The sequence below is a fragment of the Numenius arquata genome, chromosome W (genome assembly GCF_964106895.1).
Source record: "Numenius arquata chromosome W, bNumArq3.hap1.1, whole genome shotgun sequence".
Classification (NCBI taxonomy): Eukaryota; Metazoa; Chordata; class Aves; order Charadriiformes; family Scolopacidae; genus Numenius; species Numenius arquata.
This window is the reverse complement of record NC_133615.1, coordinates 27780992-27793452: the sequence shown is the minus strand read 5'-3', so window position 1 is coordinate 27793452 and position 12461 is coordinate 27780992. Positions and strand designations below refer to the sequence as shown.

Genomic DNA, 12461 nt, shown 5'->3' with positions numbered 1-12461 from the left:
TCATACTCACAATACCCATTCGACTCATCCCCCCCTTTTGCCCAAAATTTAGGCCAGGTTCCGTTGGCATTGTTCCAATTGCTTGCTGCCACCCCATATAGAGGTAATTTCATTTCCCCTTTAGGTAGGGTAGTACATACCCAACAATCTGACAGATTAGTAGCATTTACCAATGTTTCCAGACTTCGTATATACGTATTCACATCCCATGTCCCTCCCCCCGAAATACAAAGTCCCGGCATGTTGACGATTATCAGTGTCACTAATGTCCATCTTTTCGTTGGAGGCGAAGCTTCAGGGGTTCGGTCTGTGTTGATGTCCATTGGGGTTCTGGAGCCCTCTTGACGCGAGTCCAATGGATCCAAGCGGCTTGTTCCTTGATCTTTATGGCCGTGTGAGTGGTCAGCAGTACCTGGAAGGGACCTTCCCACTTTGGCTTCAGTGGTGAATCTGTAAAAGACTTAACATATACATAGTCCCCAGGTTCGATCTCGTGTACTGGTCCATCCAGCCCACGAGCTCTTGTTCCCAGAACCAGTTTTTCTACCTCTCGGAGCTGTTTTTGTAAATTTATCAGGTAATCTGTTAGTATTTCATTCCCCAGCTCTGTGGATATTCCGTCTTGTACACTATATGGTCTCCCATACAGTATTTCAAAGGGGCTCAAACCTTCTTTGGTTCTGGGTTTTGTTCTTATCCTGAGAAGGGCTAAGGGTAGTGATTGAGGCCAGGCCAAGTTAGCTTCCTGGCCTAGTTTCACAATTTGCGTTTTGATCAAGTGATTCATCTTTTCTACTTGACCACTCGATCGTGGGTTGTATGGGGTGTGAAGTTGCCAGTCTATACCCAATAATCTGCTTACTTTCGAAACAACCCTTGCAGTGAAATGAGATCCTCGGTCCGAGGAAATTACTGCGGGAACCCCGAACCTTGGTATAATTTCATGCAATAATGCTTTGACCACTTCTCTTGTTTTGTTGGTTTGACAGGGAAATGCCTCTGGCCATCCTGAAAAGGTATCAGTTAACACCAATAGGTATCGAAACCCCCCTTTTCTTGGAAGTTCTGAGAAATCAATTTGCCATTGTTGTCCCGGATAGTTTCCCTTCCCTATCTGGCCAAATTGGACTCTGGAGCCTGTCTTAGGGTTGTTCTGTAAACATACCTCACACTGCTGAGTGACTTGTTTGACAGTGGCATATAGATTCTGAGCACATATTAGCCTATTCAGGTATCTGGAAAGTGCCTCTGTTCCCCAATGGGATTTTCTATGTTCTGCCATGACCACTGCCCATAATAACGAGAAAGGCACTATTATTTTTCCCTGTGGGGTTTTGGCCCATTTCCCTTCAATTTTCCCATTTAAGTCTTTGATCAATTTGTGATCATCCCTAGAATATTTAGGTTCGTCGTCAATTTGTATCTTACCATCTGGGACCAAGGATTGTATTTCTGCATTACCCATTTCCGCTGCCCTTTTGGCTTCTCGGTCCGCCAGTGTGTTACCCAGTTCCACAGCGGTGTTCCCTTTTTGGTGGGCTTTGCAGTGCATGATAGCCACTTTGGTAGGCAGTAATACTGCATCTAAGAGTTTGAGAATTTCTTCAGCATGTTTGATGTGTTTCCCTTGTGTAGATAAGAGTCCTCTTTCTCTCCAGACCGCCCCGTGAGCATGCACCACCCCAAAAGCATATTTAGAGTCTGTCCAGATATTTATCCGTTTTCCTTTGGCCAATTCCAGGGCTCGGGTTAGTGCTATAATCTCAGCCTTTTGAGCTGATGTATTTGGGGCCAGGGCTTTGGACTCTATTACCTTCTCTGTGGTGGTTACCGCATAGCCAGCTTTGCGTATCCCCTGTTGAATGAAGCTGCTCCCGTCGGTGAACCAGGAATCCTCTGCATCCTCTAATGGTTCTTCTTTCAGGTCTGGTCGGCTGGAGTACACCGCCTCGATTGTTTCCAAGCAGTCGTGGGTCACTGATTCTCCTTCGGTTCCGCTGAGGAAAGAGGCTGGGTTGACAATATTAGTTACTGTTATTTCTACATCATCTTGCTCTATCAGGATGGCCTGGTACTTAAGAAACCTCTGAGGCGAAAGCCAATGCCCACCTTTTACTTCTAGTACTGCTGAGACAGTGTGTGATACCATAACTGTGATTTTCTGGCCTAGGGTGAACTTACGGGCCTCTTGGATGTTTATTACCACTGCTGCCACTGCTCGGAGACAGCTAGGCCACCCTTTACTTACTCCGTCGAGCTGTTTAGAGAAGTATGCCACTGCCCTTAGATAGGGTCCCAGATTCTGAGCTAGGACTCCTAAGACTATTCCTTGTTTCTCATAGGAAAACAACCAGAAAGGTTTAGTAGTGTCAGGTAATCCCAGGGCAGGTGCTTCCATTAACCTCTTTTTTAATTGATGGAAGGCTTTGTCTGCTTCCCTATTCCACATAATATTCTTTGAGTTAGATTTTAATAACTCGTATAGCGGCTTTACCAAGAGTCCGTAGTTATATATCCAGAGACGACACCATCCTGTCATTCCTAGAAAGGTCCGAAGTTCCTTAGGCGTCTGTGGTCGAGGTGTCTGGCAAATGGCTTCTTTCCTCTCCTTCCCCAGTGTCCGTTGGCCTGCGGTTATTTCATATCCCAGATAGGTCACTTGCTGCTGGGCTATCTGTGCCTTCTGTGGAGAAACTTTATAGCCATTAAGTCCAAGAAAATTTAGCAGGCTCACAGTCCATTCTAGGCATGTTTCTCTGGTGTCAGTGGCGAGTAATATATCGTCCACATACTGCAAAACCACTCCTGACCCAAGCGGGCGTTTCCACTGTTCCAAGTCTTTAGCTAGCTGATTTCCAAAAAGTGTCGGGCTATTTTTGAAGCCCTGTGTTAGCACAGTCCATGTAAGCTGTGTTTTCCTCCCAGATTCTGGGTTTTCCCATTCGAATGCAAATAAAAGCTGGCTCTCTGGGCTCAAAGGCACGCAGAAAAAGGCATCCTTTAGGTCCAAAACGGTAAACCATGCCAATTCAGGTACCAGTTTAGTTAGAGTGTATGGATTTGCCACTACCGGATGTAAATCCTCAACAATTCTGTTGATAGCTCTGAGGTCCTGCACTATGCGATAGCTGCCATCCGGCTTCTTAACAGGCAATATTGGAGTGTTATACTCTGATTCACATTCTTTCAGCAGCCCATACTCAATAAACCGATCTATAGTTGGTCGGATCCCCTCCCTGTCCTCTATTCTAAGGGGATACTGTTTAACTCTCACCGGTCGTGCTCCTTGTTGAGGCTTTATCACTATTGGGGAAGCATTTTTTGCTCTCCCTGGCACTCCCGAGGCCCATACCCCCAGATAAATTTGGGCTTTAATCTCCTCAGGCCAAACTTAGTATTTCAATTAGTTGATCTTCTCTTATCCGGAGTTCCATTTTCCCTTTTTTGAATTTAATTTCTGCTCCCAATTGCTCTAATAAATCTCGCCCTAACAGGGGTTTCGGTGAATTTGGCAGATATAAAAATTTGTGTATCCCTAATTGTTTTCCCAATTTGAACTTAAGAGGTTTAAGAAAATATGCCTTTTCACTTCGGCCAGTGGCTCCTGTTACTGTTATAAAATCAGTATCAATAGGGGTCAGAGCTTGATTTAAAACTGAATACGTTGCTCCTGTATCCACCAAAAATTCTATTTCTTGTTGCTTTTTCCCTAGCCTTAGGGTAACCAGCGGATCCGCTAGGGTAGATTCCCCCGGTCCCCGTCAATCATCTTTATAATGGGCTTGAATTTTTTCTTTTCGACTTTTTGGGCACTCATTCTTCCAGTGTCCTCTCTGCTTACACCATGCACATTGATCTCTTCCTAATGGTTTCCTAAAATTCCCTGCTTTCGTTTCCCCCCTCCCATTTATTGCTACCACCAGTGCCCGTCTGTCCCTTTTCTTATCCTCCTCCTCCCGGTTGTTAAACACTCTCCATGCCTCATCTAACAGAGTCTCTAGATTCCTGCTGTCGGTTGTTCTCAGTTTTTGCAGCTTCTGTTAGGTGATCTAATAATAACTGGATATCACTCCAGTCAGGGTTATGCTGCTTTACCAGAAACTGAAAATGTCTAGTAACCCCTACGGGATCATTCCGATAATTCTTTGCCACGCTTTTCCAGGTTTCTAAATCAAATGAGGAAAAAGGGACTTTTATCATTACAGGTAGTCCGTCCGGACCCACGGCTTCCCTTAAGGGTGCTTGAATCGCTGTTTGCTCTGTTCTTTTCCGAGTACGGGACGATACCGGGCTGTCAGGTGGGGTTTTGGATTCAGTTTTGGAATCAGCTTCAGTTTCCCTATCTTCTTGAGGAACCTTTACCCCCCCTCCCAACGGTCTTCTATTCCCCTAACCGGTGGTAAGTAAGTGTCAAGAAAATCGTCTTCTTTAAGATCCCGAATCTTTTCAGGCTTTGTGCATCTCTGCCCTATGCTACAGGCTGAACAACATCTTTTTATATTACCTTTCATTTCTCCTCTTCTTTCTTTCTCTAAGGCTAGTACCATCGGGTCTTGTGGAGGTAATAGCCCGCAGTCCCGTTGGTACTCTGGGTGGTTCCAAAGGGTGAAAAACATATCCACATATATGACTTCATCCCACTTTCCTTCCCTTCTAAGGAACAGCATTAATTGTAGTATAGTATTGTAATTAAGAGTCCCATTAAGGGGCCATTTCTCTTGATCATCTAATTTGTAAAGGGGCCACCACTGATTACAATATTTAATTAAGGTTTTCTTGTTCACGCTGCCACCTGGTGAGCCCCCGATCTCCTTCCAGTGTGCTAAAATACACCCTAGGGGACTCCTTTTCAGTGTCTCACTTCCTTGATTATTGCCCATTTTATGTTCCCTTACCCCCTTAGTTCAGAGGTGATCCTGATCTCCGTGTGTCACTTAGGTGTTACCCCCCCCGCTGCCGCTACCTTTACCTCCAGGGGTAGGCTATGTCTCCACAGATTACTTGTTTCAACTCTCCCGCCCGCTCGATCTTTTCCCACTCAGTCCAGCTACCACACTGTGGACACCAAAAATCGTCCTCCTGATCTACCCAAACCTCCGTATTACAAGCAAAGCACTTTAAGACAAAAATAGGATCACAAACGTTATCTGAATGTCCGAGACACTGCCACTTAATATTCTCAATATTAGATTCATACAATGCTTCTGTACAGTCTGTCATACGCTTCGTTCATCTCCGGCCGCTCTCCTCGTGGAGAACACGGAACTGCGGATCGGAACTCCACTCACTCCGCAGCAGTGCCGCGTCTCAATCACTCATTTCACTCATACAACAATTTCCACCTTATGTCAGAACACGATAGCGGTAATAGCGGTACCTTATGACAAATACAACAAGTAACCAGCAGTATTGCAATTCTACATACTAACACAAAAACCCGAAACCGAGGGATCCCACACCAACCGTTAGCCCAAGCTTGAGCATACCCCGGGGCGAGTACACCGACTCTTTACCACGCGTAGGACGTCTCCTCACGACTTACAGGTCCCCCCCTTAAGAAACCCTAAACATACCTGGTCCGCAGGAGATGGTCCTTGTCTGTCCCCGCGGTGATCTGAATGAGTTGGGGAGTCCTTCTGAGAAATCTCGGGGGCGCCCAGAGGAGTCCCGTCCTCAGCAGGTCCCGCAGCCGGACAGAGGGGGTCCCATCTGGGGTGCCAAACTGACGCGCGGAAACAAACCTTACAACTCGCAGAGAGTTATAAAGCAGGTATGTTTATTGCAGCGCTGGGTGCAAGGGGGATCTCTCCACCAAACTTGCACACCGGTTTGTGAAGCAAGCGTCCATTTATGGTGAAAAGCATACATATTCATTAAGGTGGGCAGGTTATTATAATTAAAGGCGTTACTATTCTAATTATTTCTAAGAACTCATTATCAAAAATCTCCTCCCCTGTCCTGACCAGATGGACACCTTTCCCAGACAGTTAGGTTCCTCCTCAGCACCTCCTTAGCATGCAGCTGCTCCCGCTATCTTATACACAAGGCCATTTCTTTATCTTGGAATGCTGGGGCCCCGAGCTTTTGCTCTTTCCCAGACTGTAATACATCCGCACTAACAACCTGTAACCGTTCGTTTTCTGAATCACTCATGTCCTCTCTGTGGTCGTGGAGGTAAAACCACAGGGTGCCTCATGGTGTGTACCCTCTATTCTCTCTTGAGCAGGAAAACGCTTATTCCTAATAGCTGAGATACTGGTCCGTATGGGTGGAGTGTAGGACCTGTCCTCTTTGAATTGCTGGAACTCCCAGAACGGTTTTTCAAACAGGCCTTTGTTTTCCTTGGACAGTCCTTCCACAGCTGAGACGCAGGTCCGTAGGGAAGTAGAAAGACTTCCTTCATATTGTCAGAGTTGGCAAGCTGTTGCATCCACCGTTGGTGCCTCTGCATCTCCTCAGCTTATTGTTGCCAATGCGCTGGCATACGATGATAGTGCGCTCTGTAGAAACTTCTGCCATATGGGTTGGATACATCGTACTGCATCTGGATCTGTGGTTGACTGCGGGTCGTCCAGGTCCATGATAAATCGGCTCCCGCAAAGCTAATTCCCTCGGGTACTGGATACCTCTCTCCATGGTGGTCCACTTGCCTGGGTGACGTATAATATCTTCCTTGAAGGGATACCTTTCCTTTACGGCTAACAGAAGTTGCCTCCAGAGGTTGAGAGTTTATGTTCTTTTTCCAATCGCCTTGTCAATACCCCCTTCCCTAGACAGGGATCCCAGCTGCTTGGCTTCCCTACCCTCTAATTCCAAGCTACTGCCCCCCTTATCCCAGCATCAGAGCAGCCAGGTGACAGATTGCTCACCTGGATGATTACTGAAATCTTTTTGTATATCTTGCAGCTCACTCAGGGATAAGGATCAGGTGCTTACCTCTGTTTCTTCCTAAGCAAACTGATTTTTTTGTGTATCTATTGTTCTGTATAGAGGCAACTGATACCAGCATGGGTTGGTTGAACCAGCTACAGCGCTCGCTTGTTGTGATGGTTGGAGTAGCCGCAGTGCTCATCACGGGGGTTGGAATAGTGTGCCTGCATATGTGCTGATGCTTAACCCTAAGCAAGACCAAGACCTGAAACACATTCAAAAAACCTAGCTGGTTTGAGCATCCAAAGGGTATTCAAAATTCTCAATTTTTTTTTTTTTTTTTTACAGCCTTAGCCAGATCAAGTTCTAGTTGGGCTTTGGTCCTTTTAATTTTCTCCCTGCATAGCCTCATGCAATCTTTGTAGTCTTCCTGAGTGGCCTACCCCTTTTTCCAACGGCCACAATCTTTTCTTGTCTTCCGAGTTCCAGCCAGAGCTTTTGGTTTAGCCAGGCTGGTGGTCTTCCCCGATGGCTTGTCTTACAGCACATGGGGACGGTTAGCTCCTGTGACTTAAAGATTTCCTTCTTGAAGAATGTCCAGCCTTCCTGGACTCCTTTGTCCTTGAGTTCTAGCTTTTCAAATCTATTTTTACCCTCTTGAACAACAGTTGTTGGATAGTACTGATTGAATTAGGACTTGGTAAATGCCTTTTGGCTTGTTTTCTGAGCATTACCAGCCTAGGTAAGTCCTGGTGTTTAGTTTTTTTTTTCTTGTTCAGTTACTGTTTTGCTCATAAGAAACTGTGTAGAGTTATACTGTGTGTCCACATGGCCACTGATAAAAACAATAAGCTATTTAATGGACTTAACAGAAAATGTGTTTTCCAGGTTTTCACTGTAATGGTTGCATGTTGATCTCTTCTGTTTCTTAACTAAAATATTTTGCTTTTTTCCAGGCTCACATTAAATTTCCTATTGACTATCCATATTCACCACCTACCTTCAGATTCCTGACCAAAATGTGGCACCCCAATATTTATGAGGTAAAGTATTTTTTAAACTAATTAATTTTTTTTCTTAGGCATTTGAGAAGGTTGTCTATATTCTTAGACTTCTAGAAGTATTGAAGGTACTAAATGTCTCTAGCCATAACTAAAGTGGTTAGCTGTTGGTGTTTAAATGTCAGCTTCACGGTTGCAGAGTTAAATCTGAATGTTGTAGGAAGTGCTGTTCCTGTAGGCAGGGATGGAGCCTTTCTCATACCTGCAAGTGCAGCAGGCAGCCCCAGCTGAAGTGCTATGCCATGAGCATTGATAATTTTAGGGGATTCTTGGATCAAGGCTGGTGTGTGCGGTCTTGCCCTACTGTGATACTTGGGCAACTAGTTGTTGTTTGTACACCTTTGAAGTACATTTTTAATTTGAGTATATCCTATAAAATTGTGTGATGAGACAAGAAATAGTGGGAAATGGTTTTCTGCAGCAGTCGGCCTATGATGAAGGGGTTTAGACTTGGGGTATTCTGACTGCAGAAAGAACTGGAGCTGGAGTCCAGCTTCAGGAGGAGTCACGCCCTGGGACCAGAGTGAACAGATACCTTTGAACTTAATGTCTGCTAGCCAATTTGAAGTGGCCCTTAGTTCAGTGCATGTATGGGTTATGGTACAACTATATAGCAGGTCCAGAAGGGGAATGATTTTATATAAATACTTTTTAGAAAGCAGCACTCCTAGCTTGAAAGCATTGTCTTCATGATGCTGAATACAGGCTGTTTGGAGAGATTTAAGGTAAAGCACTGGGGGAAGTGCTGCAATGAGGATGTCTGGTGCATCTCAGCATGGCATAGTGCTCTGCTGATGGACTAGCTCAGGGGATGATGGTGGCCCAGCTGTGTTAATATGGCAGTGCTCAGGCTAACTTCAGCTGTTGCTGGGGCATAGCATATGTTGCCCTGCATCTAGTGTGAATGGACTATGTTGTGTTTCTTGCTGGGCTTTCATCTATCAAGTGATCTTTAAAGCTTATCCTAGAGCCTGGTTGAGTTGAGCTGTTATGTTAGAACTCATGTGAGCAGCAGCTTGAGACAGAGTTAGTCTCTGCTAATAGTGCTACTGCAAAGACTGTGAGAATAAGCATTTCATTTCATACAATTGGTTCAGAATTGCTAAATTTCATAGAGTTGTATTTGAAAGTTGAAGTCCTGTTTTGGCTCAAAACTTGACTTAAGCTTTTAGTGGAGGCCAGTCAAATCCCTGCTAAACTCTTGGATATCCTAGCCAAGTGTGTCAGCCTGCTAGTACTGCTTGAATATTTTATGAAGAGCTAAAGGCCTTTCAAAAATGCTCCTGTTAGTGCAGCTCTGTCACCTTATCACAGGCCTTCCTATGAGAGATTCTGCAGGCTTCCTTTGGGTCCACTTCAAAACAGGAATGTCACTTCTCTTCCTTGCTGCGAACAAACGATGGCTTCAGTTGATGCCTTGGGCTTGGAAGGCCCTTTCCTAACAAGTTGCTGCTACTGAATGTCCAGCCTGGAATGAGCATACTTCAAATGTCATGGTGAAAACAGCACTGATGGCTTTGTAATAAATGGCCAAAAACCTCTCCAAAATTCAGTGTAAAACAAGATACTAACCAGCTTTAATTACTGGATGCTCAGGAGGGTTGCCCTAAGCCCAGGGACATCTTAAAATTGGTCATCTGACAGTATTCTGACTTGAGTTTTGGACTTGGCACTGAATCTTGTGTGTAGCCAAGGATGATGTTTCCCTTTAAGGCTCTATTTCAGTTATGTGGGAGTTTGATCTATAAATAAAGACAACTTTGAGACCTGCAGATTACTGCAGATCCATGCTGCAGGTGTTGATTCTGAATCCAGAAATTCTCATGCAGGAGGTGAGTGGGAAATGGTTACCAAAATGGTATGTACAAAATGAGTCTTGGAAAGGACCTCTTCCAGTCCTGGTGGTGTCCCGGTTTGAAGTAAAACCGAACCAATTTTCTGTTCTGTAACTTTACATCCTAGCTAGGCCTCCTCTAACTCTCTGAAATTAACGGCATATTGTGGAGAAAACTGCTCGTTCTCAGAATGATAAGCCCAATATTTGTGCTCCATGCCAAGGAATGGTGTGCAGGGAGGCCCTTGCTTATACTTATTGCTGTAACAACCAAGGTCAGCCCATTTTGTTATTTGCCCCCTTAGAGGGTCGGAAAAGGAAAAAACGTAGAGGGGTCACATCGGTGGGGAGGAGTGGACAGGACAGGTGACCCAAACCTGACCAACTGGGGTATTCCATCCCATCTGCCCCATGCTCAGTATAAAAGCTGAGGGATCAAAGGGTCAGCCCCTTCCTGCGATGGCTGACGTCCAGAGAGGACTCTGTTCATCTGCCTTTGATCCCGACCCGTGTGTTCCTGACTCCAGAGCTGGAATCCAGTTCCCATTCGTCACTGAGTCCAGTCTGGGACTTCCCCAGTGCCTGCCGGTGACGTGACTGTCATCCTGGGAGCTTGATACAGTTTTGTATATATTGTATCTATTTCATTATCTTCTTTCTTTTGTTTTATTTTAATATTAATTCTTCATTAAAGTAGTTTAGTTCATTCTAAACTTCTGAATCTCCTTATCTCTTTCTCCTCCTCTCTCCTCTTTTTGGGGGGGGGGAGGGGGAGAAGGGGGGGAAGGGCCATCTGTCGGTCTGGTTTTGGTAAATTCGGCCGAAACCACGACAGGTGGGAAAGATGAAAAATTGGCTCTAGAAACAACTGAAGGTAGGAGGAGAAACTAACCCAAAACTTGATGGATATATCTTGGGCTTACTCTTCAAACACTCCAGCTCTCAGCTTTGTATTTTGTGTTCATAGCAGTATTTCTTGGTACTGAGGGAATCTGAAGCAGCTTGCAGGCTGTTCTGGAAACAACATTTAAACAATGAAGATGAGGCACTGGATAACTCCAAACAAAACTGAGAATCAATCAGCAAAGGGCTTGAGGTTTGAGGTTTTGCCAGGAAGAGGGGGAAAAAAAAAATCTTACGGCGTAAGGAAGATGAAAGAAAGTAACAGATTACAGAATCTGCTGGTGGGACCAGATGGAGAGCTTGGAACTGATGTTTCAGTTCTGAGCAATGAGACTTGAGTAACTTGTGTTTTTTCCCCATCTCCACTTTACTTGGGTCATCTAGTTGAATTTTGGTAAAACTGCATTCAAGATGGGTTTTGTTTTTATGACTTACGTTCTCAGTCCTAATAGAAGTATAGGCTATTTCCTATTGGCAGATGAATACCCCGCCCTTGTTTGTGTCTTTCAAAAATGTGTGTGGGGAAAGGCTCTCCCATTGACTACAGTGATCCCTAAAACCTTGTGCTGATCTCATCAGGCCCCATGACACCTTTACCCTTCTGGACTCTATAATGCAGTGCTGCCCTGCTTGAATTCTCAAACATGTAACGTTGATTGTTGCAAGAGGGGAAACTTCTCAGATTCTTGCTTCCCTCTATATCTTTATATTGCCAAATATCTGCTTGTCCGCATGCTGCTTACCTGATCACGAGGAACTTCCCCTGAGTGCAGCGATGGTTTCTCCTGGCCACCAGCACAGTATTCTCCCAGGAGATAGTTAAAGGAGAAACTGAGTAAACTCATGGAAATCATGAATAAAACTAGAATAGGCTGTGAACATAATCTAACATTAGTAAGGTTAAGTTCACCTTAAAATGATATTAAAAAATGTTTCCTAGATTGCACAAGCCTGTTGGAGTCCTAAAAAGGAAACTGCCTTGTTATGGCAAACTGTTCCAGCAATATAAGTGGGTATTCAGCAGCTCCAGGTACTACATTGCTGCTTTTTGTTGTGTTCTATGGAGGAAAAAAAAGCTTCAAAATGATGAGGGCTTGCTAAATTTGCATATCTGGCAGGGTTAGTGAGCTGCTGAAATCTGGATACTGATCACAAGCCTCCAATGTTGAAGCAGGATCTTGTTTGGCTATAAAACAAAAATCATGGTTAATCAAGGAAAGTTGAAATATTTGGGAGGCCCTTCAGGTGAGCTGCTGCTATCTGTAGCTGTGATCACTGGCTCAGCCTCAAAGGCACAGATGCTATCGCTGTGAGCAGTGCTACTTTGTGTTTTGGCTCCTGTGTGTTGAGCAGTGTTGGAGGGTCCTCAGGACATAGATGAGACCAGGTGTGTGGGGAACTGGCAGCTTGTGGTCTTGAACAGAACCAATCGGCAGCTTCTCTCTTGTTCCTATCATTAACCTGTACCTTGGATCAGGGTGACAAGGGACAGTGTGAGTGCTGCCTATCAGCTAAGGCTGTGCCACCTGAAGGTGCGGGGCTGCCTCTGGGAACTTGTAAGACATCCCGGTAGCTGGCTGCAAGAGGCAGCAAGCCAGAGAGGCTAACATCTGCTGGCCAGCCTCAGGCCCCATCTGCACCTTCACCCCATCCTGCAGTAAAGCATTAGGACCCCACAAGCCCATGGAGTTAACTTCAGCAGAGAATATCATCTGTGGTGAATACTGCTACAGCACTCCTACAAAGTAATCGTGTCAGAGTGCTGTTGCTGATGGAGAATTGGTTTTACAGGC

The 12461-nt window shown here is 45.0% G+C and overlaps 1 protein-coding gene across 1 annotated transcript in view; it reads left to right on the top strand.

Moving 5' to 3' along the window:
• LOC141476622 (ubiquitin-conjugating enzyme E2 R2-like) overlaps window positions 1-12461 on the top strand; it is a 90211-nt gene that overhangs the window by 47858 nt on the left and 29892 nt on the right. The window contains exon 2 of the mRNA XM_074165396.1: window positions 7827-7913. Coding sequence (XP_074021497.1) covers window positions 7827-7913 — 87 coding nt within the window. The remainder of the gene's footprint in view (window positions 1-7826; window positions 7914-12461) is intronic.